Source organism: Hevea brasiliensis, unplaced genomic scaffold, assembly GCF_030052815.1.
Source record: "Hevea brasiliensis isolate MT/VB/25A 57/8 unplaced genomic scaffold, ASM3005281v1 Scaf154, whole genome shotgun sequence".
Taxonomy (NCBI): Eukaryota; Viridiplantae; Streptophyta; class Magnoliopsida; order Malpighiales; family Euphorbiaceae; genus Hevea; species Hevea brasiliensis.
This window is the reverse complement of record NW_026614646.1, coordinates 26,039-50,994: the sequence shown is the minus strand read 5'-3', so window position 1 is coordinate 50,994 and position 24,956 is coordinate 26,039. Positions and strand designations below refer to the sequence as shown.

General features: G+C 30.5%; 1 protein-coding gene across 1 annotated transcript; it reads left to right on the top strand.

Annotated features, from left to right (window-relative positions):
* The first annotated feature begins 743 nt into the window (after nt 1-743).
* Nucleotides 744-3,185, top strand: LOC110670569 (homeobox-leucine zipper protein ATHB-6). The gene is made up of 3 exons (XM_021832656.2): nt 744-1,448; nt 1,654-2,036; nt 2,128-3,185. The coding sequence occupies exons 1-3, from the start codon at nt 1,388-1,390 to the stop codon at nt 2,626-2,628; spliced, it is 945 nt and encodes a 314-aa protein (XP_021688348.2). The 5' UTR covers nt 744-1,387; the 3' UTR covers nt 2,629-3,185.
* The last annotated feature ends 21,771 nt before the right edge of the window (nt 3,186-24,956 follow it).

Here is a 24,956-nt window from a genome sequence, read left to right as displayed (position 1 = left end):
GTTTGAACTTTTTTTTTTAACAATTCATGATGCGTATTTTGAGCCTTTTGCATTTAAGTAACAAAGTATACATGCTTACTTTAAAGTAAATCATTTATAAGAAAAAAATTTTAATTGAATTCTCATATAATTATATTTTATTTTTATTTATTTTAAATAAAATTATTTTAAATTAAAAAAAATATTTTTTTTACTTTAAATATGAGAATTAATAAAAATAAATTAATTAAATTCTTACAAAATTTTATATTTCAAATACGGAGATAAATACATTAAAATTGCTCACTATAAAACACTTATGTATACTTTCTCCTAAATAAAATATAGTATTACTTTTTTTTAATGAATAAAATACTGCGAAAATAATCAGATGTGCTTATAGCGTACGAAATTCTTACGAAATCGTTGATTAATCGCACCGACCTGGCCGTAGTAACACGGCGCCTGATCCGCCGACGCCAAACAAATCTCCGTCAGCTAAACTTCAGCTGAGCCGTTGGACACAGCTAAGCTTCAACGTTCGTATCTCTCTCTCTCTCTTAAAAAAAAAAAGATATCTTTCACCATGAAAAGGATCGAAAAAGGAAAACTGGCAATAGCCGGTAAACCAAAATTTTCATTTGGACTGAATTTTAAGTTCATTTCATTTTGTGTTTACCTAACCCAAGTTAGATTTTAACCCTGATGGCTATAGTCCCTACCCAAGATCCGTTTTTGGTTTATTTAAAGAGAAAGAAATTGTGAAAGGCCAGCTGGGTTGTGAATTAGTTCACTCATCTCCCTCGCATCTTCCCTTTACTCTATCTTTGTTTTTCTCTGTAGATGAACAGTCATAGACTATTGGGTGAAGAAATTCAAATTTCTTAGCTAAGCTTAAATTGATTGAGTAATGATGTAGAGAGAGAGTGGGGAAGAAAGGGCGTAGTATTTTTCTTGAGTACAGAATGATAACTTCTCTTGTGGGTTGGGTTTTGTTTTGGCTTTGAAAGAAGGCTTTGCTTGTTGGGTTTTGTTTGTTTGTGTTTCTTCCTTCATTCATCTTTTTTTCTTGCTTTCTTTTGGATGGGTGCAGAGGGAGGAGAAGCTGTAGTAGAAGTATTGAAAAAGGAGAAAGATAGGAGAGACAAGAGAAGAGAGAGCAGTGGTGGTACAATTGCATACAGTAGTAATACACTAGAATTCTCCTTGCAAGTGAAAAAAATCGTGTACCATAACAAAATAAAAACACACACACTCAGACACTTGTTGAGCTTCTAAAAAGATCTCTCACTAAAATCCACGAGCTAGCTAGCGCACAAACAAAGAATAAAAAAGAAGAAGAGGATTAGATCTGTAAACAAAGATCTGGTTTTTCTTCTAGAGTTCTTTTCTTTCTTTCTTTAGAGTCATGAAGAGACTTGGCAGCTCTGATTCCCTTGGTGCTTTGATGTCCATCTGCCCAACTACAGGTTCTTACGCAGAACGCATTATTACTTTCTGATCTTTTTTAATGCTTCGTGTCAAAAATTCAGACATACCCATGTGCCTGTCTTGTTCCTAACTATTTATTTTCCTTTTCAAGACTTGCCATGCTTTTTAACTTGACTTCCCCTTTATTCTCTTGGGTATAAAGCTTTGATTCATCCACTAACTTCTTAATTATTCTGTCTTTAGACGAGCACAGTCCGAGAAACAGCAACCATGTTTATGGGAGAGAATTTCATTCCATGTCCATGTTGGAGAGCTTAGATGAGGAAGCTTGTGTAGAGGAATCAGGCCGTGGATCAGAGAAGAAACGGCGATTAAGTGTAGATCAAGTCAAGGCCTTGGAGAAGAACTTTGAGGTTGAAAACAAGCTTGAACCAGAGAGAAAAGTGAAACTAGCCCAAGAACTTGGTTTGCAACCAAGACAAGTGGCTGTTTGGTTTCAAAACCGCCGTGCCCGTTGGAAAACCAAGCAATTGGAAAGAGACTATGGTGTTCTCAAAGCCAATTACGAAGCTCTTAAAGTCAATTTTGAGTCCCTCCAACATGACAATGAGACTCTACTCAAAGAGGCAAGTATATAATTTATCACCTTCTTTGGTCGTCCTTGTCAAGTCAATGCCCTTGCATTTTTTTTTTTAAACGTGTTTGTTCGTGTTGCAGGTAAGAGAGCTGAAGGCGAAGCTCAACGAAGAAAAGACAGAGAGCAATGTTTCTGTTAAAGAAGAGATAATCTTGACAGAATCCGATGATAAAGCAAGTGAAGAGCCACCGCTTCTGGTTTCAGTGGCCGCATCAGGGATAAAAGACCTAAATTATGAGAGCTTCAACAGCAACAACAATGGAGTACTAGGGGCTTCTCTGTTCCCAGACTTTAAAGATGGGTCGTCAGATAGCGACTCAAGCGCGATCTTGAACGAAGATAACAGCCCGAATCCAGCCATTTCCTCTTCAACTGGGATTCTCCAAAACCACCAGTTAATGATGTCTCCTCCACCAGCATCAGCATCATCATCGTTCCAGTTCACAAAAACGACAACGTATCAAACCCAGTTCGTGAAGATGGAAGAGCACAATTTCTTTAGCAATGAGGAGGCATGCAATTTCTTCTCTGATGAGCAAGCCCCTACGCTTCAATGGTACTGTCCTGATCAATGGAATTAAAAGAAAAAAAAAAAAAAGAAAAGAAAACAGTAGGTGGTGGAGTGGGGCTGGTGGTGGTGGTATCTTAGCTCCAAGGATTTTGCAAGATGGCAGTGGAGTATCTATGTAATCTAAAGCTCCTTGCCTTGATCTCCACAGTGGAAAAGGTGAAAATTGGAGAACTGGTCCATGAGCAAAGCAAGGAAGAAGGAAGAATATGGGAAGATAAATGAAGGGGATGGACAAAAATGGTAAATAAATATAATATATATATTGGAAAATGAAGTTGGAGCAATAAAAAAATAATAATAGCACAGAGAGAGCGAGCATTTGGGCTTGGGTGACGATAAATGGGTATATAAAATTTTCTGTGTGCGGGAATGATTAGGTAGTAATTGGAGCCTCTCTGCTGTAAAAAAGTTTTTTTTTTTAAAAAAAAGAAAAAATCATTAGATCCTTGAAGATCCATGGGGGAAGAATTCCTGTAATGGAGAAACAATCATGCCTGCTATTTTCTTCTTTTTTATCTCTTGTTCACACTTCGCTTCTATCTATGCTCTTTAATTCTCTTCTTTTTATATATTAATCATATATTGATGGGTTGTTTATTTTTCTTTTTCAAAAGAAAAGCCACACGAAAGGTCAAATTTTGTTGAAAAATGCATTTTTAACTCGTATCACAGGTAATTATTATATGTGAATATTTAATTTTATAAATTTTTTTATAAAAATTATTTAATTTTAATTTTTTTATAAAATTTATAAAATTTTAATTTAATTTTATGAAAATTATTTTAATTAGAAATTAAAATTTTTTAAATTAACATATTGATGTGTTAGTTATTTTATAAATGTAATTAAGTGAAATAAAATAGAATAGATAAATCATGCTTAATTTTTATTTTTTTTAAATAATTTTTTAAAAATGAAAGTCTCTTGTTTCTTGACAAAAAATAATTGAATTAAATTGTTGCAAATATTGACAAAAAAATTAAATTAAATTATTGCAAAATTTTACATTTCAAACCAGAGAGCTGAGGTGGAGTAAAATGAAACTAATTCTTAAATGCAGTTGCATACAATTATATTATATTTTTATTTTTTAAAATTAAAATTTTTTAAGTTCAAAATAATTAAATTTTTTATTTTAAATATGAGAATCGATAAAAAAAATTAATTGAATTAAATTGAAAGAATAAAAGTGGAGCAAGATAAACTAATTTTCAAATGCAATCTCTAAAAACTTTTGCTAAATGAACCAAATAAGGGTTAATACTCGATTAATTTGTTCAAGCAAGCGAGCTTAATGAAATTGCACAAATTAGTATTTAAAATAAGTTTCTAAAACATAAATTTGTGTTGGGGATATTAGAGTATTACTATATTTTCCATGCAGCCCTTAAAAAATTATGAATGATTCAAATAAAAAAAAAAGTTACTAATTTTAATAAAGGAGGATAAATTAAATATTAAAATAAAAAAAAATAATTTTTATATAATATAAATAATTATTTAACTAAATTGAAGAAAAAATTAATCTAATATAAAATGCATGATACTAATTTATTACAGTAAAAATAAATTAAGATTGATTTAATTGGTAAGACTCATTCAATACTTTTATTAGATTAAAAGTTTAAAATTAATCTAGTATAAATTGAGAGAAGAAAAATTGAGTTGGTTGGGTCATGTGAAGCGTAGACATACGGAGGTTCCAGTTAGACAAGTAGAGCACATTAGGTTAGAGGACAGAAAGAAAAAAAAAAAGGAATATACCTAAATTGACTTGGAGGAGAGTAGTACAACATGACCTAGAAGCATTACATATTTTTGAGGATTTAACCCAAGATCGTTTATAGTGGAGAAAACGAATCTATATAGCCGATTCCAAATTTTTGGGATAAAGGCTTAGTTGAGTTGATCTATAAACTTCACTATAATCTCTTAAAGAGATCGATAGTAAGTCAGGAAGCTTCCTCTCAACAAAACTTTCTATAAAAATAAAATTACGGCAATAAAAAATATTACAAAATTCCTACTAAATAACTCTCAAATAAATGCCAAATCTCCCTCTTAGAATATATTAATCTTAATCCTTCATAAAGACAAACACATAAAATTAAATAAGTAAAATATTATGCTATATTTCCTTTTTTTTTAATTTTTTTTTTTCCTTTTTCTATTGGTTGTATCCGAATTGAGGACTTACGACTTCATGTGCAGTCACTATTTCCCATTTGCAACAAAAGAAAGAGAGCTTCGGTGGCCATTAATTATTATAAATGAAAATACAAATAAAATAAAAAGAAATTATATTAAAAAAGGCATTACACATTCTAATATTATTCTATTAATTAAAAAAACTCTAATTTATACCCACCCTAATTAAACTTACCGAAAAGCTCCTTCAATATTGAAAAAGATGACAAGAAAAAGAATTTAAGAATACACTAAAAAAATACATACTTTTAGCGACGAATTTGTTGCTGATTCATATTTGATATGCTGTTAAAGTCTTTTAGGGATGGCATAATTAGTCACTAATTTAGCTAATTAAAAATATTAACTTTAGCAACGAACTTTTTTGCATCGCTGAATATTGTCATTAAAAGCATTAGTCGACAAATCTATCGCTAATAAATATTATTAGCGACGAAATTTTGATCTGTCACTAAAAGTCATATTTTAATTTCCACTGTACAATAATTACACAATTAAATAATAAATTCAATGTTATTATTTAAATGTAACATATATCAAGTGTATATATAAGTTAATTATATAACAATATACATAAATTAAAATAAATACTCTTTAATAAAAGCCTTCAAGACGTTAGAAAATTTTTATAACATATATTAAATATATGGAGGGACTACAGTTGAAAACGAAAAAAAAAAATGGTCAATTTAATGAATTTACCAAAAAAATTAGGAATTAGAGTCGAAATAATCAGCTATGTATTGAAAAAAGGTCTCTAAATATTAATTTTTTTTATGATGTTTTGTAAAAATCATCCCTTAAAATGAACAGAATTTACTCTTTTTTTTTTCTTTCTCACCAAACATTTTAAAATGAAAATATGTATTTAGGGATAATTTTATTTTGTTTCTTAAAAATTTTAATTAGTTACATCTGAAATTCGTCTCCAATTAATAATTAAAATCATATATAATTTATATATTAATAATTGAGAATTTTTTTTAATTATTTGATGGTAATTTTCCAATAATCTAATTAATAATAATAAAATAATAATAATAAATAGAATAATTAAATTTCCTTAATTGGGTTATAATAAGGGTAAATTATTAAAATAGTTCTTATATTTTAATGAAACTAACTATTTAATCTCTTTATTTTTTAAAATATACATATTTGATACTTGTATTTTGCTTCTATTAAACTGTTTAGTCTCTTCTTCAATTTTTCTATTAGTTAATATCAATCAAACTACTATTTAGTTCCTCTATTTTAATTAAACTAATTAATTAGTCCATGTATTTTAGAAAAATATATTAACTATTTTAATCATTTACCCGTTATTTCTATCTTACTCTTTCTTATTTCTCTTTCTTCATGTCTCTTCTTCTCTACGCCCACATCCTTCTTCCCTTTATTCTCTCTTTGTTTTCTTCTTTTAATAAAAAAAAAATGATGCAATCTATCTAAAGGTGCTGCATGAGCCCAACCGTTTTTGAACTACAATGGAAACCATTAGAAATTGAAATTGAAATTGAACCATGCTAAAATTAGACTAAAATCAATTAAAATTGTGACTAATTGATCCAATTTCAGTTCATCTCTTTGTCAAATCCTTAATTATTAATTTCGGCTCAAAATTAATTCAAACCAAACCAGTTCTCTTAAGATTTTTTAATATATTTGATTTGAATTTTTCATTAGCTTTGATTTTAGTTATCTAAATTTTTATTGTCCCGTATTGATTTGGAATGAGATATTTGAGCTATATATAAGATTTGGACAAACTTCCTTCCCTTTAATTAACTTTTAGGGTAGAATTAGACTCGATCTATTTTCTCAATATGATATGAGGGGGATGTATTGTCCCATATTGATTTTGGATAAAGTATTTAAGTTATATATAAGATTTGAATACAAATCTTTCCTCTTGAGCTAACTTTTGGAGTGAAATTAAATTTAGTTCATTTTTTTAACAACCTTTTTGAATTAAAATTTTTAATAAAATTGAAAATTTATATGAACATTATAATATGAACATAATTGAGAATTCAAAAATTTGACAGTGAAATTTTTTCCTTAAAATTTTTGGGAAATTAATTTTTACCAAATATTGAAGTATAAAGTTTCACAATTCTTTTAATTTTTGTTTACATTGCAAAAAAATAAAAATATATTATAGGTCAAGGAAATCTTGTTGAATGCGTTGTCCTAATCTTCAAGCAATATTTTAGGATTTTCATGAGCCATTTGGTAAGTGAAAACCCTTTTCTCAATTGATTATTTTCAATAGAGTTCTCAATTTCAATAATTCTACTCGTTTTGAGAGTTTTTATTTTTATTAATTTCCTCTCTTTGCGAGTTACTATCTTTATATAAGATTTTTGTTTGTATAAGTTTTTTACTTTTTTTTTTTCGAAGGCGTGTAAGTTTTTGACACTTCGACGAATTGTACGAGTTTATAAATTCCTAGATTCACCTGGAAGCCTCCTCTTCTTTTCTTTATTCTTCTTCTTTTTTTTTTTTTACACATATTTTCATAGTGGCAACTTTTTTTTTATTTAATAATTTTCAAATTTATATTTATTTATAATAAATTTTAAATATCCTCCTTTATATTTATCATTATCGATAAATTTTAAATTTTTTTCTCTAATAAAATTATAATATAAATAAATTTAAGATAATTGAGCTCTATGTGAACTTGAGCTTAATATATTTAAAATGAGAAAGACTCAATTATAATATTAATTAAACTTAAATAGAGTTTGAGCTTGAAAAAGTATAATAAATCAAGCTCAAACTATGCTCAAAGTTCTGTTCAGTTCAATTGGTTTATATCACTGTATGGAAATAAATAACTTATGAAGTATGTGTTTATATATATATTAATACTTAAAATATGTGTATTGTATGCATATTAAAAAATTTATAATTATTTAAAATAAAATATTAACTTTAATGTTAATTTAATTAATTTTATGAATAATAAAATATTTATTAATTTTTAAATTAATATATCTTTAATTAATTTATATTTTTATAAAAAGTTATACGTTTTTTCCTTTTTTTTATTTTAACGTTAACAGTGTGTGTAATTTGGAGAGCTCAGCTCACCCTTCACATACTCATAATGTCATAAAATCAAATGGGAGTTCAGCTCTCTCATCCAATCTAATCATATATGCATATAATAATTTTACAGATCCAACATGACATTATATTACAGACCCAATTCAAATAAAATATTTCTAATACATGCGGAATTCTAGAAGTTAGTAAAATTATACAAAACATCATAGATATTAATAGATGACTTACGAGGGAGAGAGGCAGGTTAGAACTCAACAAAAAAATTTCCTGTATCTTGAAAAAATAAGGTGAACAGGAATGAGCATTCGACTCAGAGAGTAAAATATCGATTTTAACTATAATTTATATAGCTATCTAAAGCTAATGCATCCTAATGAGTGGAATGTAACACCATCATAATTTTTATATAAATCACATCATAATAACAAAAAGGTAATTTGGAACACTCACGCACTCATATAATATGCAAACAGTACACATATGGGAGCTGATCTCCTATACAGCTCTCTTGATCCAACCTCTGCCAGCGAGTACATCTCAAGTTAGACTTTTGCTTAATAGACTAAATGCGGTGGCCAGCGAGATCATTTCGAGCCGTGTCTATCCCGACTTATCCATAAAAGGATTGGGTCCCAGTCAGTCAAGCTCCAATAGCATCTACCCGTCCTGTCCATATCCAATACCACACACCACACGCACGCCAACACACGCACACTATTCCAAATTACCATAAAACAATATCCATAGCATTTCATCAAATAAAAATGTAATATAAAACGTGTCTAGTATTTAACTACATAAATATATATTTATAAGTGATGCATGGGCATGCCTGAACATATAGTAATATTAAATTATAATTAAAATTAATATTTTACTCACAGCCGTGAATCGAGGTCACTCTGACAGCTGGGCGAAGGAGGAAAGTTGTCCCGGCTCACCTGACAATTTTATTATAATTATTTAATATAATTAACTCAATACAAGCTTAAAAATAATCAAAGACATCCTAAGTCATATCGAAAATCCGGCAGAGTTCTCCCTATACCTATGACCTACCCAACCTGCAAAAGGGCTCAAAATACACTTCTATATCCACAAGTCACACAATCATATCTCAATCACATCACATAGCCCCTCCTGGGCCCATCCAAACAGTCAACAATCACAATTTGAAAAATTATAATTTAGTCCCTACAACTAACCCTTTTGCAAAAACTGCCCAATTGAGCTCTAAAAATTCTAAAACTTTGCTCCGCAGTCCTTAGCAATATTACTAAACTAATACAAAAGGAATTATAATTTTCTAACTACCCACGAATATTTTATGGATTTTTAATCTAAACCCAAAACTAAATAATTGAGGAAATTTAGGGTTCGAACTTACCTACGCCAATTCGGATATTAACGTATCCGAAACATCTGAAAATAGTGGAGTAGCCTATAATCTTGACTTGGTTCTGAAGCAATTCCAGCAGCTTATCTGCTCAGCCCGAAATTGTAGATCTGGGCAACGGCTGAATTGCCATGAAACGAAAGTACATACGCAAAGCCCACAACACCAGGGGTTAGACTAAAATATTTATATTTATATATAAAATAATTATTTGGAAATTAGGGGTGTTACATTCTCCCCCCCCCCCCCCCCTTACAGTTAACAATCACAATTTGAAAAATTATAATTTAGTCCCTATAACTAACCCTTTTATAAAAACTGCTCAATTGAGCTCCAAAAATTCTAAAACTTTGCTCCGCAGTCCTTAGCAATATTACTAAGCTAATGCAAAAGGAATTATAATTTTCTAACTACCCACAAATATTTTATGGATTTTTAATCTAAATCCAAAACTAAATAATTAAGGAAACTTAGGGTTTGGGCTTACCTACACCAATTCGGATATTAGAAACGTATCCAAAATATTTAAAAATGGTAGGTAGCCTATAATCTTGACCTAGTTCTGGAGTAATTCTAGTAACTTATCTGCTCAGCCCAAAATTGTAGATATGGGCAACGGCCGAATTGCCATTAAACGAAAGTACCTACGCAAAGCTCACAACACCAGGGGTTAGACTAAAATATTTATATTTACATATAAAATAATTATTTGAAAATTATGGATGTTACATTCTCCCCCCCTTACAGAAAATTCGTCCTTGAATTTTATACAAGACAGAATAAAGAATTACAAGATTACACAGTGGATAAGTATGGGTACTTATTATGCATGTCCTGCTCTGACTCCCAGGTACACTCTTCTACCGATTGGCTCCTCTACAAAACCTTAATAATAGAGATCTGTTTTGATCATAGCTGCCTCATCTAAAAGTCCACTATAGCTTTTGGCTGTTCCTCGAAGGTAAGGTTTTCCTTCAACTTTACTATATCAGGTTGTAACACATGGGAAGGATCATGTATGTACTTCCTAAGCATGGAAATGTAGAACACTGGGTGGACGTGAGAAAGGCTTAGTGGTAACTCCAACTGGTCAGCAACTGTTCCAACTCTATTAATGACCTCGAAAGGTCTTATGTATCTAGGTGGCAACTTGCCTTCCCTCTCAAACCTCATGACTCCTTTCATTGGGGAGACCTTTAGGAATACATAATCACCATTGCAAACTCTACATCTTTCCACCTATAATCCGCATAGCTCTTTTGCCTGCTGTAGTATCCTAGCTATCATCGTCATTTCATAGCGAAACTCATACCTCAAACCACTCCTTAATCTTTTGCTGACATCTTCAGTACTCACTATACCTCCACTGTGCTTGACTTGATGTCTCATAACTTCCATTAGCTTTGGTGCTTATCCCTCCTTCATTGTGCCCTAACGTATCTCTTAGTGACTTCAGTCCCCATACCTCTGTTTCAATAATCTCTGCTTCAATAATCTCTGCTTCCTATAGACATGACTTATGTTCCTTATCCTATAATAATCCTATGAGATGCTTTCCGGTAGCACCTATCATAGGCATCTTGTTCGACATCTTTACTTGTCCCATAACCTCAATGGTCAACACTTGTGCATCTTCTCACTCCCATGACACTTTGAATTTCCAATCTACCTTGTGTTATTAGTAAGGTCCTTAGGCCAACTCCTGTCCATCTTATGCATCTAGTCCCTAGGCCAACTCCTGTCCATCTTATGCATCTAGTCCCTATAAAACTCCATCCAAGTGCCAAGTGTACCCTAGACCATCTATCAACATTGGAAAGTGAACTGGGTCTCTTCTCTTATATGACAAAAGTGTTTGTATTCCCTAATAACCTAGTTCATGCGACTTTATCTTTTCTCACTCCTCCTCTGGAATGAAAATATCTTGACTTCTTCCTAAAACTTCTTATTATGTGACGTACTTCCTGACATATTAACACTTAAATCATGATTCCACTACTCCTTGAATCTATCATCTCACCATAACTTGTTTTAAACATACCTTAGTGTGTCCCTAGCATACTTATTCTTCTTATTCTCAACATTGTAACCAACTCTACCAAGCTTTTCTCTTGTCTTTTGAATCTTATCCACTTCCTTTTTCTGTTTTGCTATTCTTAACATCTGTCCAAACTACTGTACTTATTTTTTAACCTTTGTTCTCTCTCACCCTTATACCTTTTCCTTCAAGGATATCCATCACATCATCAACTTTAACCTTCTTTTTATTTCTCAGTCCTATCTTGATTACTAGTTCCATTACTTTTAGAATTCTAACCTTACGATTGGCTCTTATCAGCACATCTTTCACATTATGTAACCCTTGTATTTAATCCTAGAAAATTCTTCTTGTATCTCCTTCCCAACTTAACCATTAGAACATTACCATTCCTTATCACCCTTAGTAGGAACTCGCTTATCCTGGTTAGATAGGAGCCCCAGAAACTATAAGTTCCATCTGAACTAATATAGCTGTAGGAAATGTGTGCTATGCCTTAATTCCAGTCAAGAAACTTCATGTGTTCATTCTCCTTAATATAACCATATATACTGCCCATCAACAATAATTTCATCCACTAAAACTTATTCACAAGTAGCTCTTCCTCTAGCTTATAGTTCAGAAGGGTTGCGAGCCCTGGTGACTAACTAGACTCAATTCTGGTCACTACTCTAATCGTCCTTTCATACATAACATCAGGTACACGCTTACCATCATTTTCTTTTTAAGAAGAATGTGTACAGACTGGTGCCTATTAGGTTCTTAAATACTAGGTCATCACAATATTATTTTCCTTGCTTATGTAAACTTCTAGAGCCAAAGGTACGATTTAAACTTGAAGAGAAGGAGAAATCTCCTCCTACTGACATCAACACACCATTCATGTCTCATGTTTTCTCCCTGAAATTTCATCATCTCTATATAAGATATCAACTACAGCAATCCTTCTATTGTACCACCGATTTGTCTGATATATCATCTTAAGATTTTCTATCTCTACTTGTACTCCATTTCTACCTTTTTATGCCTATCTTAACTCTTTTGCACTCTTATATTTTACTATATTCAAGAAGATACCTCTCACTAATAAACTCTTCCAAAATGGATTCCAATCATGCTTACTGTCATAACTCTTATCCTTGTACTTCTCAGTGACTTGTGACTATCACTCATACATATCTCTTTCTGCTCCATCTCCTTCTGTCATTCTGTCACTCATTTTTATTCATGTTTCCTTATAAAGTGACCCTACTGGTCATACTAAAAATGCTTACCTAAACCTTAATCGCAGACCCCATGATTGCTATCTCACCAACTCTACTAAGCTCCTAAGCCTATGTGCCATTTTCCACTATCCTTTTTGTTCGTCATGCCTATTTGAACCATTAGGTTTACTTTTATTTAACTTACTACTTATTAATTCACTCCTTTGCCTGATAAAACAGTTCAAGACACCATTGCACATTCTATAACTTTTACGTGCTCTAGTTACATTCCTCAACTAACTTTCCTCGTACTGTTAGAAGTCTAAAAGGACTTATCCCATTACTATTTACTCCATCTTGGAAACAGGAATAGACAGAGTTTGATCCATATCCTGCAACTCTGAACCCCATGTTTTGGCTTCTGACACTGCTCGAACCATAACCTGCCCTAAGTCCTATACTTTTGGATTCTATATCTTAACAGCTATCCTCACTCATGTACCCTCGTTCTAGGTTTTCTAATATTGCCTTTCAGTTCATCCTATTTACCTTGCTCAGGATGGCACTTTATATACCTTATATCACACTTTGATCTTCCTGACCTTGTCTTATTTTTGGCTATTCGGTTTGCTCTTTAATTCATCTCTTTTATCTTACCCAAAGTAGAACTTGACTATTTTATTCTTTAGTGCTACTCTCTTTCTTAATCTGACTATCATGTCAGGAACTTATATCCCTTTACTGTCTCTATCAAGTTATCAACACCTTGATGTTACTCAAAATTGATGCTCTAACCACTATGGCTGGTACTTCTACTGTCATTCGAATTTCTCTCCTGTTGCATCTAAACCAACTATCCAAAATTTCATTTCTATTTTTCCTTTTATCTATTGATATTTTATGACTTATTTTCGTTGACTTGCAGTCATTATCCTTTCCTCTGTTTAACTTTAAACTACCCTCTAATACCTCAAGGAGGGAATCTATAAGATCCTTTTTTTTCCCTTACTACTCCAAAGCTCTGCATCCATTATGATCTAATATCTTATGATCCTTACAACAAAAATTATACTCTCCCTAAGGGGATACCGAAGCCACTATTTTCTATCACACTATAGTCCCATTTAGGACATCATTCCACAGATCGTTATATTAGTGGTACTCTTCTGTCTCTCCTTAGAAAACATTACCATACTTTACAGTATAACTGACTGCAAGAGAGGTACTACCTCAACCCCATTACCACAACTATATAAAGCTGTCTGCTCTCTTTTTATATTGTCAACCTTCCTAGAATGTCATTTCACAAGATATGAATATTATTCATAACCCCCAATCTTCTTTAGGGAATAGAGTCATACTTATGCTCTAATGTCACATGAAGGAGGTGTTATCTTCATTAAACTTTAGGCAATACGTCCACTATAATGCCAACACTGCCAACGATCTCATACCGGAGACTAGATGATCCCACCAAGTAGGTGTCACCATTACACTGCAATCATACTAAAAACCTCTAGTTTGTGCCACTTATGCTCTAACTCTTCGCTCAAAGTAGGATAACTGAGTCACTGACTCTAGTTATCACTCAACTGCGACCTTTGGTGTTCAATTTCTAGGGTCTTAAACCCTAACTAGGATTTTTCCTAACTCTTCTACAGAAATAAAACTCTATCTTGACATAACTGTACCAAAATAGAGGTTGTTTACAAACACCCTAATAATGGTGCACCACGGGGAAGCACGCAGCTCTACACAATAATCCTATGTCGGTATTGTAATCTGTAACTTACAGCACAAATATTGAGAACATTGCATATTTACTACAGTACATCCCAACAGACTAGATTTCTCACTCTTTTATCTATCCTAACTCCACTAATACCATGAACTTACTTTGACTGGCTATTCATTGATGATTGCCCGCAACGATATCCTCACTCCCATTTAGGGCAGCTATACTGCCAAAAATCACCTTTAGGTCCTCGTGCCTTGCACTAGATAGGCACACCACTTGGACCCATACTAATGGAAACATAGTATTTCTTAGAGTACGTATTTCCATGGCAGAGCTCAACACTTCTGCTAAATCTATTTCACATTACCATGTACTTCACAAAACCGAGGTGCTAAATTGAAGCACTCTTATACTACCTAAGGAATAACACAGAATCTAGAAGCAATGAATTATAGAAGAAGACGAAATAGAATCCTATACTTCGTATGTGATAACTCTAGGTGCACACTTTTCCATGAATCTAAAGCCTAAGCTCTGATACCACATTTGTCATGACCCAACCTATGGGCCAGAACGGCACTAGGACCTGGGCCAGCCTCAAGCCTTCGAGGCCCGTAGTAAGCCTATCTATTCCTTAACCTAATCCTAAAGCCCGCATTAAGCCCAATTTTAAGAAAACAACCGGACAGAGTCTGATCATAACATGGACCATACAACGGGGAGTTTTGACTCGCCCAACCTGTAAGCACAATATATAATAATTTGGGGATCTCAGCTCACCCTTCACATACTCATAATGTCATAAAATCAAATGGGAGCTTAGCTCCCTCATCCAACCCAATCATACATGCATCTAATAATTTTACAGATCCAACACGATATTATATTACAGACCCAATTCAAATAAAATACTTCTAACACATGCGAAATTCTAAAAGTTAGTAAAATTATACAAAACATCACAAACATTAATAGATGACCTACAAGGGAGAGAAGCAAGTTAGAACTCAATGAAAAATCTCCTGTATCCTAGAAAAATAAGATGAACAGAAGTGAGAGTTTGACTCAAATAGTAAAATATCGATTTTAACTATAATTTCTATAGCTATTTAAAGCTAATGCATCATAAATAGTGGAATACAACACCATCATAATTTTCATACAAAACACATTATAGCAGCAAAAAGGTAATTTGGAGCACTCACACACCCATATAATATGCAAACAGTACACATATGGGAGCTGATCCCCTATACAGCTTTCTTAATCTAACCTCTAGCAGTGAGTACATCTTAAGTCAGACTTTTGCTTAATAGACCAAATGCGGGGGCCAGCGAGATCATCTCTAGCCATGCCTACCCCGACTTATCCATAAAAGGATGGGTCCTAGTGAGTCAAGCTCCAGCGGTGTCTACCCATCCGGTCCATATCCAATACCACACACTACACGCACGCTAACACATGCACACTATTCCAAATTATCATAAAACAATATCCATAGCATTTCATCAAATAAAGATGTAACATAAAATGTGTCTTGTATTTAACTACATAAATATATATTTATAAGTGATGCATGGGCATGTCTGAACATATAGTAATATTGAAATTATAATTAAAATCAATATTTTACTCATAAACGTGAACCGAGGTCACTGTAGCGTCTGAGTGGAGGAGGAAGGTTGTCCAGGCTCACCTGATAATTTTATTATAATTATTTAATACAATTGACTCAATACAAGCTTTAAAAAAAATTAAAGACACTCTAAGTTGTGCCGAAAATCCGGCAGAGTTTCTCTTATACTTAGGACCTACCCCACCTGCAAAAGGGCTTAAAATACACTTCTATATCCACAAGTCACACAACCATATCTCAATCACATCACATGACCCCTCATGGGCCCATTCAACAGTCAACAATCACAATTTAAAAAATCACAATTTAAAAAATTATAATTTAGTCCCTACAACTAACCCTTTTGCAAAAACTGCCCAATTGAGCTCTAAAAATTCTAAAACTTTGCTCTGTAGTCCTTAGTAATATTACTAAGCTGATACAAAAGGAATTATAATTTTCTAACTACCCACGAATATTTTATGGATTTTTAATCTAAACCCGAAACTAAATAATTAAGGAAACTTAGGGTTCGGGCTTACCTACGCCAATTCAGATATTAGAAACGTATCCGAAACATCTAAAAATGGTAGGGTAGCCTATAATCTTGACCCGGTTCTGAAGTAATTCCGATAGCTTATCTACCAGGCTCGAAATTGTAAATCCGGGCAACGGTCGAATTGCCATTAAACGATAGTACCTATGCAAAGCCCACAACACCTAGGATTAGACTAAAATATTTATGTTTACATATAAAATAATTATTTGAAAATTAGTGGTGTTACAAGGTGGTTCACTTTTCATCTATGAATTCAACTTTGTCGACTACATCACTTTTTTTTGTTTATTCCTTATGCTATTATGTAAGGTTAATTTTTACCAGCTGTCCTTTAACTTTGGAGTTTATTACACTTCCATCCTATCTTTATTTTATTACTATAAAATCTCTCAACTTAAAAAATACCACATAAAAGTCCTTTATACTAAAATCTCAAAATATCTCTAATCAATCCGATACGTAATGATACCACATTATAAAATAAAAATAAATAAAAAGTTAAAGATACCACAAATGAACTTCATATTACTTTCTTCTCAATCTCTCTCTCTCTCTCTTTCTTTCTAAAATCCCCTGTTTTTCATTTTAAATACCTATTGGTGCTAAAGGGGATCCTCTCCTTTCTTCTATTCTACTCTTCTGTTGAAGCTTGATTGATAATGTCACGATACAATGAAGCAATTTTTCATCCAAGGTGTAGGTACAACCTCAAAGCTGATTTGCGAACATCTTGGATTGGAGAAAATCCAGGAACACATTTTTTTATATGCAAAAAAATTATGTCGGATGAGTTTTCTGATTTTAAAGTTAAATTTTATTGGGTGAAATAATTTATTGTATTTAATTTATTTTTATTTTACAATGCGGTAATGTCACGTATTAAATTGATTAAAAATATATTAAAATTTTAACATAAAAGATTTTTATATAATATTTTTTAAGTTAAGAGATTTTAAAATAAAAAAAAAATTAAAAGTAAAATAATGAAGCATACAAATTTTAAAGTTGAGCTAGAGTCGGTAAAAATTAGCCTATGATGCAGATGTTTGATGTGCCTTGCGGGCAACCGACGAGACTCCAATTAGTTTTGCTTCCCAATACGCTATAGAAGAAATACTTTAGAATTAGGGATCAATGGTTCCTTTTTTGCGTGTTCCTTTTTTCTGTATCATTGATTAGTGGATGCACGTGATGTGGGCTCTCTTTTTTTTTTTCTCTCTCTCTCTCTCTTTTTCAATCGAACAGACCATGACATTTTTTCCCCTAATAGATTAGGGAGATTATTAATTAGAATGAAAAACAATTATAGCTTCATAAGATTTTTAAGCCACCGCAATTTTTTTTTATTTAATAAAAATATAATAAATTGAATAACAATTGATAGGTTATACGGCAATAGATATTTTTTTCCTTTTTTATTAAAAAAATTTTGATTGAATTAAGGTCATTTTTCCCATATTATGGGCAGTCTAGTTATCTTTCCTTTCAATGAAAAGCAAAGAGCAAGAAAAAAACAAAAAAAAAAAGCAGTATGTGTCATTATTATATCCACTGCAGAGGGGCATAGAATATGCCCATATATCACCAGTATTAATAATCATTTTTGAATCTCCATTGAAAAAGGGACGGAGCATTCCCTTATCGCTAGCTAAAATTATTGCTTCCTGTGGTGCAATTGCGTCCAGAGCAAGGGAGAAGAAATATGGGGAACTTGTTTGACTGACCACAAAAGAGGGAAACTCCAAGATGATTGCGAGCGACCACCGCAACAGAACCCAAACCTTTCTCTTTACAAACAGCTGCGTCAAAGTTGAATTTTATGGAACCCTTGGGAGGAGGGACCACTGAATATGACAAGGGAAAACCAGGGTTTGGCTCTAGCTCAAAGGTTTCTGAACATGAGGAAACACATTGCTTGATTCAAAATCTTGCTTTAGTTTTATTGCCAAAGAATTAATTTTTGCACAAGACCCATCTTTGTCTACTTTGAAGGATGTTTAAATGTCTATCTGAAAAATTCTTGCCTATGAACTAAGACATCTGTATATTTGTATTTTAAATTTATGATAAATTAAATCTAAATAAATTATCATGTTCATGTCTATTTTTACTAGAATCCCAAAAAAAAACTTGAATACTTCTCTTTTAATAATCTATTAATTTCTTTTGAGATATTATTATTATTAGTTATTTATTATTATTATTATTATTATAACAATATTAATCAAAGATAAAAACTCCTATTTAATTCAGTTTTTTAAGTTGCCTTTTCAAAATTTTCAGTTCAATTTTGATTATATTTTAAAACATTTTGGTTATTCGGCTCGACCGATTCCAGACTATCAGACTACCATATACCTTTTATTTTTTATTATTATTATTATCTAAAGTTATTATTATTTTATTTACCTTTTTTTTTTAATATGGTTTCAATAAATATGTTCATTTCGTGCTTTCTAAACGAATTAGAGTATCTACATATCACTAATTGAAATGGGAGCCACCATCTTTTATTTTTAATAAATTATTTATAAAAAAAATTTAATTAAATTTCTACATAATCATATTTATTTTATTTTTAAAAAAATTTAAAAAATTAAATTTTTTTATTTTAAATATAAAAATTAATAAAAAAATTAATTAAATTAAATTATTATAAAATTTTAATTTCTAAATAAAAAAAAGAAAATTAAAGTTCTAGATAATATGTAGAGGACCAACAAGTATTCATATCAGTACCATCAATCAAATCAGATCTGGAGATGAAGGAAACTGACTTCCATAGCTAACCCTTTCTTCTATTTTTCCAAGTAAACGGATGCCCACCGCACTCAACCCCATCAGACAGGAAAGTTGACGATGGAGGATAGAAATTATAAGCATAGTTGATAACTTCCATTTTCATATATCTACTTCTACACTTATTCACAACGTATCTGTAGCACAATTTTGGTACACGATTACCGTTTAAAAGAGTCTTTCCACGAATATTAATGATTTAATGATTATTGTCAGCCAATTTTGACTTAACCAATGACCCAAAACTAATTCTAACCCATTTTAATTCTTACGAAAATTGAAATGACTCTAATCCAAATAATTCATAAAATTAAGGGTTAACTTAATAATACATATGACTCGGCTTGAAATTGAGCCATTTTAATTGACTCAATCAACCTAAATTTTCAGTGTTCAAGAGATGTAATTCGAATTGATGAATTTGCATTTTGAAAAGAGAGAGTGAAGAAGCAAAACAATGCCATGTTCCACTAAGTCTATCCAATGGGACCAAATGGTTGATGTGGACATCTATGGTTTTCCATGGAAATAATTTGCATAAAAGTAAACTTTTTTAAAAAGAAGAAGAAAAAAAATTAATTAGAATCTCTTTGTTTCTTCGTTTTCTCACTTCAGGTGCTTCACGATAGCTTATTTTAATTAATTGAGGTCCCCGCTTTACTTAATCCAAAAAGAAAACCCAACATTTGTTCTCACCTTTCTAATTAATTATGATTAATTTTTATAATTAACTAACTAATTAATGATCCATCATTATCACTTTTTAATATTTTATGAAGTATTTCCATGCAGCTCACGCATAGGGTGGCATGCTCCACTTTCTTCACGCAAAGGATACTGCGTTCGGGTTCCATCTACATTACAAAGACAACTCAGGTTTGATCTTTTCTGCTTTGTTTCTTCTTTTTGTTATCATAATTGAAAAAAAAAAATCTGTGGGTTTTAAAGTGCATGAATCCTTTACGTTGTGAACATAGGATTATTTCATTTGTCAATATAGTGAGACAATTTTAGAGCTATGCCATTAATATATTTCTATTAATTCTACTTAATTAAACTTTTATAGGACTAACTTAGGAATTATTATTTGGACTGTTTGCTAATTAGAAGTAGTATGATTAGACTTTTTTAATATTTAAAGTGTAAGGAGTAGAGAGATTTCGAGTTCAAGTCTTCCGATTTTACTTATAAAATAAATTAGATTACTGTTTTAATTATATAACTTATTATTTGTTATTGAATTGGGCCTCCAATTGAATTAAAAATAAAATAAAATAACTGCAATTATGATAAAAAAAAAAGGACTATTCTGAATAGAGATGGCACCATTTAATTAAAATTGAAATTAAACTAATTTAATTTTAAATTGAAATTAAATCAATTCAAGTTGATTGAAATCATATTAGAATTAGATCGAAATTGATGGATTTGATTTTAGATTAAAATCAAATTTAAAAAAAAAAATTGATTGTTTGATTTGATATAAATAATAAATATAAGATAACCATGAAATGGACCACTTAACCAATATGCATGCCAGCACAGCTTTAGCAACTATAATTAAGTAATGAATAAAAAATATAGTTTTAATGATGAAAATGATTATAGATGATGTGTGTGTTGGTGGAGGGTGTTTTCTTTCCTTAATTTTAAATATTAAGTTCAATTATTCACAAATCATGGATTTGATGTTGTCATTAGGCTAAGAGCATTTGGGAATCTTTAGATATGCTCTAAGCTCTAATTAAAACACTATACCTCGGCTATAGGATTTTGGGTGTTGGAACACCCTAAGCCAAAGGCTATTAATTATATAATTTACATTTTTATTTACATTTAGGTTCCGTTTATTTGATGGCAAATGTTTCAATATTTAAGAAATTTGGTCAAAGAAAAATAAGTTGTTGGTCAAAAGAAAATAATTTTAAAATAAAGAAAAATGAATTTCATTTTTAAAATCAAAGTCATTTTCCTAACCTCACTTTCCTAACTTTCACAATACTTGGCTTGATAGATTTTCTGAATAATGACATAAAATACTAGACATATGTCAAACAATAAAAAGATATTTTTATGAAAAAATATTTTTTATAGAAAATATTTTTTATAAAAAATATTTTTCACATATAAATTATTTTTCGCTAAACAAATAGTCTTATATATAAAATAATTGTCTAGTTATCAATGGGCTTTAATTTAGTGGTATTAAAGCCTTCTCTAAAATTAGAGGTGTGCGATTACAGTTTCGGTTCGTAATTTACTTAAGAACAGAAAGTGAAATTTTGATACAATTTTGATTTAATTTTTTATTGTTTAGGTTTCAACTTGGTATGATTTGGGTTTGATTCTCAGTGTTTCAAACAATTTTATACAATCATTTATTTAAAAAGTCATACTTAATTAATATTTAAAATTTAAAATTAGTTATTAATACATAATATGTCATATAATATTTTTTTTATAATTTTAAATTTTATATATATATATATATATGTATATGTATATACTTACAATTAAAAATTATAAGGTAATTTAATATGTTCATAATTAAAATTATTAAGAAAATGTAAAGAAATGAAATATAATGTCAAGTTATATTTAATCCTTAATTATATATATATATATATATATATATATATATATATATATATAATTGTATTAAAACTATATAATATATGATAAAAAAATATATGCACAAATTCAATTTTCGATTCAGTTCTTAATGAAGAACCAGAATTAAACTAAAGTATCAAAATAAGTTTAATTTGATACCTTTCTGATCATTTTAATGCGGTTTTTCGGTTCAATTCGAGATTCCTAATAGCATACACTGCTCTATCTCAAACCGTTAAATTTTAAGTTGAAATTTTCAATAAAAGCCAATTGTATAAGAAAAAAAAAATTTGTCTAACCATTTCTCGTGTTCAAATCAAAAGCAGCATTAGTTTGTAATTGACTTTTTTTTTTTTTTTGCGAAATCATAATTTTAATTTTTTTTAATCCTTTTTAATCTAAACTTAGAAGATTAAGAATCATGCTAAAGAATTCTGGTGAGTTTAGATGGAATCATGAATTCATGATCATATATGGGTTGGAGGCAATTTTTTAAGACTGTTATGGGAATCTTTTATTTTATATATATATATATATATATATATATATATATATATATATACACACACACATTATGTTTAGATAAGTTGATTTAAAATTTAAAATTATTCAGCTGGCTTAATTGATTGGGCTATTTCATTTAAATATTTTAGTGTAGTTTTGCATTCATTTTATCCTTATATTTAAGTAATTTTTATATTTTTAACTTTATTTTAGCTAAATTGTTAATTTTAGTTACTTTATATTTAATTTTTATAATTTTGATATTTTTAATAGGTATTGTGGTAAATTAAAGATTAATGATGCATTAGAAGAAAATTTGAAGAAATTTGGATCCCTTAAGTATGGACAAGACTTTAAGAAATTAGCTAGATTCTCTTTTTGTAAGTGCCAAATTATAAGTTAATTTTTATTAACATGATTTAAGTAAGAATAATTACATCTCTTTTTGTAAAATTTTGCTTAACAAGTTTAAACTAATATGGTCTACTTCAACGCCATATTCAAATAAAAATAGTGAAATACATAGTCTACTTTTTTTCAAAAACAACTCATCTCAATTTTCACATGTTACAAAGTTGCTTAGATTTTTCATTTTTTTAAACGTCATTTTCAAATTCTCAAAATTTTGAAATTTATATGTTAAATCAATATGGAGCTATTAAGTTTATAAATTTTTTAATTGATTTTTTTTATAAAAATGGAAAATATTTCATTAATTAAAATTGAGTGCGAAGGAACAATATAAATTAATATATTATATTTTTACGTAAATGACTAATTACTTATATAATAAATAATAGAAATAGTTTAGAAGATTTGATATTGTTGACAGAGCATGTAGTTGGTTAATAGGCAGACTGCGCGCTCCACTCTTCAACTTCATAATCCTTTTATAAACCCACCAGATAACATTTAAATTTAAAACTCCCATTGAATAAAAGATTTACACCTCTTTGAGTACTCTTTTCTAAAAAAATATCTCAACAACAAAAAATAAATAAATCTATTAAAAGAGAGAAAACACTACAAAAATTCAAGATCTACCAATAAGAATAAATATGAGATTTATTCACTCAAAAATCTATTAATAATATAGATCTGGGACATATGCCCAAAGTATGCTCCAAACAGATAAAAATTTGGGAGTTATTAAAAAGAAAAAACAAAAAAACTACCCAAAGAGAAGATTAAAGGGAGAAAAGTAGAAAAAATAGAAAGAAAAGGAGGATGCAAAGTGGTTTCTAAAGAGAAGGTAGAGTCCCTCTAAAAATTTTTGTAGATCTGATCTTTTTATTGACTTTTTGAATAAAAAAAAAATCTTGAATTGCCAATCAGTTGTATTTTCATTGATTTTCCTTCACTTTTTTTTTTAAAAAAAAAAACGAATAACAAAGCCACTGACATTAACCAAAAGGAATAGGTACATCACAAGTTCATCATCTGCTTGAGTACAAAAAAGGTTAGCTAAAGCATGAGCCATCCTATTGCAACAACGAGGAGCAAAAGACCATTGACAGAGCCTCAAATAACAGTAGTGGAAATAAAAATCTATAAGAATGGATTTAAGATCAATGCACATATGTGCTTCAACCAACAGCTTGTCAACAAATATTTGCAATCTCAACAATCATCGAATGGAAGGATAATGTGACACTTACCCGCTTACAAACAGAATTGAAATCAAGATATACCACACAAGATATCAAGCATCAATTCATAGTTCCATTACAATTTACCTTTTTTAATTCATTTATTTATAATTTTGATTAATATGAATTTTTCACAAATTTTATAGAAAATTCGGCAGAGTGCCGGCTAAAAATGGAGAAAACAGTTCTTCGAAACCTGTGAAAAATACTTCTAATAAGTTTTCAATCATTCCCAAACTCCATCTTATCAAAAAAGTTTCAATATTTTTCAACAATATTTATTCATATTTTATGTTATATAATTCACTTACATAAATGGACAAGTTGGTCAAAAATCATCTCTGAAAACGAAATAATCAAAATGCCCTCTGTTTGGCTTAACGAGCTAAAATTGTGTGTACCGATTGAAAAAATTTTCTAAGCCTTTTCTTGTCATTCTAATGCCATAGAATCCTCAATGACTATTTTCTGGAGTCCCAAAAATTATTTCATGAATTTTCTCCCGGGTTTAGGGCTCTTTGCGAGGACCGCAACTTCCCATTGGGTTACCCATCACTAAGGCACTGGCTCATTTAACTTGGTTATATTTTATTTCTAAAATTTTTCCTAAATCAAGCCCATAAGTGGAGGAGTTCATCTAAGAGTGGCAGCAATGGAACTAATATCAATCACACTGTCTACATCTAGGGCACAAATAGAAGCAAGCTTCAAGACCATATTGCCAACCAGAAAATAAATCTTCTGAGAATTAAACACTTAATGCTCATATATCTAAAATTCAAACCACGTAAAAAATAACAAAAAGACATAACATATTATGCTTTATTCGGTATCTGCTTTTAACTACATAGTCACCACTGGGGTGAAAATGCTGGACCAAAGTATCAATCCTTCAAACGAAAGGAATGTTATGAATTTGATCTACATCCACTGGTAAA

Coding starts and splice junctions, on each gene's coding strand:
- LOC110670569 (XM_021832656.2), top strand. CDS start 1,388: ATGAAGAGACTTGGCAGCTCTGATTCCCTTGGTGCTTTGATGTCCATC. Junction 1,449..1,653: donor GTCCATCTGCCCAACTACAG/GTTCTTACGCAG, acceptor TTCTGTCTTTAG/ACGAGCACAGTCCGAGAAAC. Junction 2,037..2,127: donor ATGAGACTCTACTCAAAGAG/GCAAGTATATAA, acceptor TTCGTGTTGCAG/GTAAGAGAGCTGAAGGCGAA.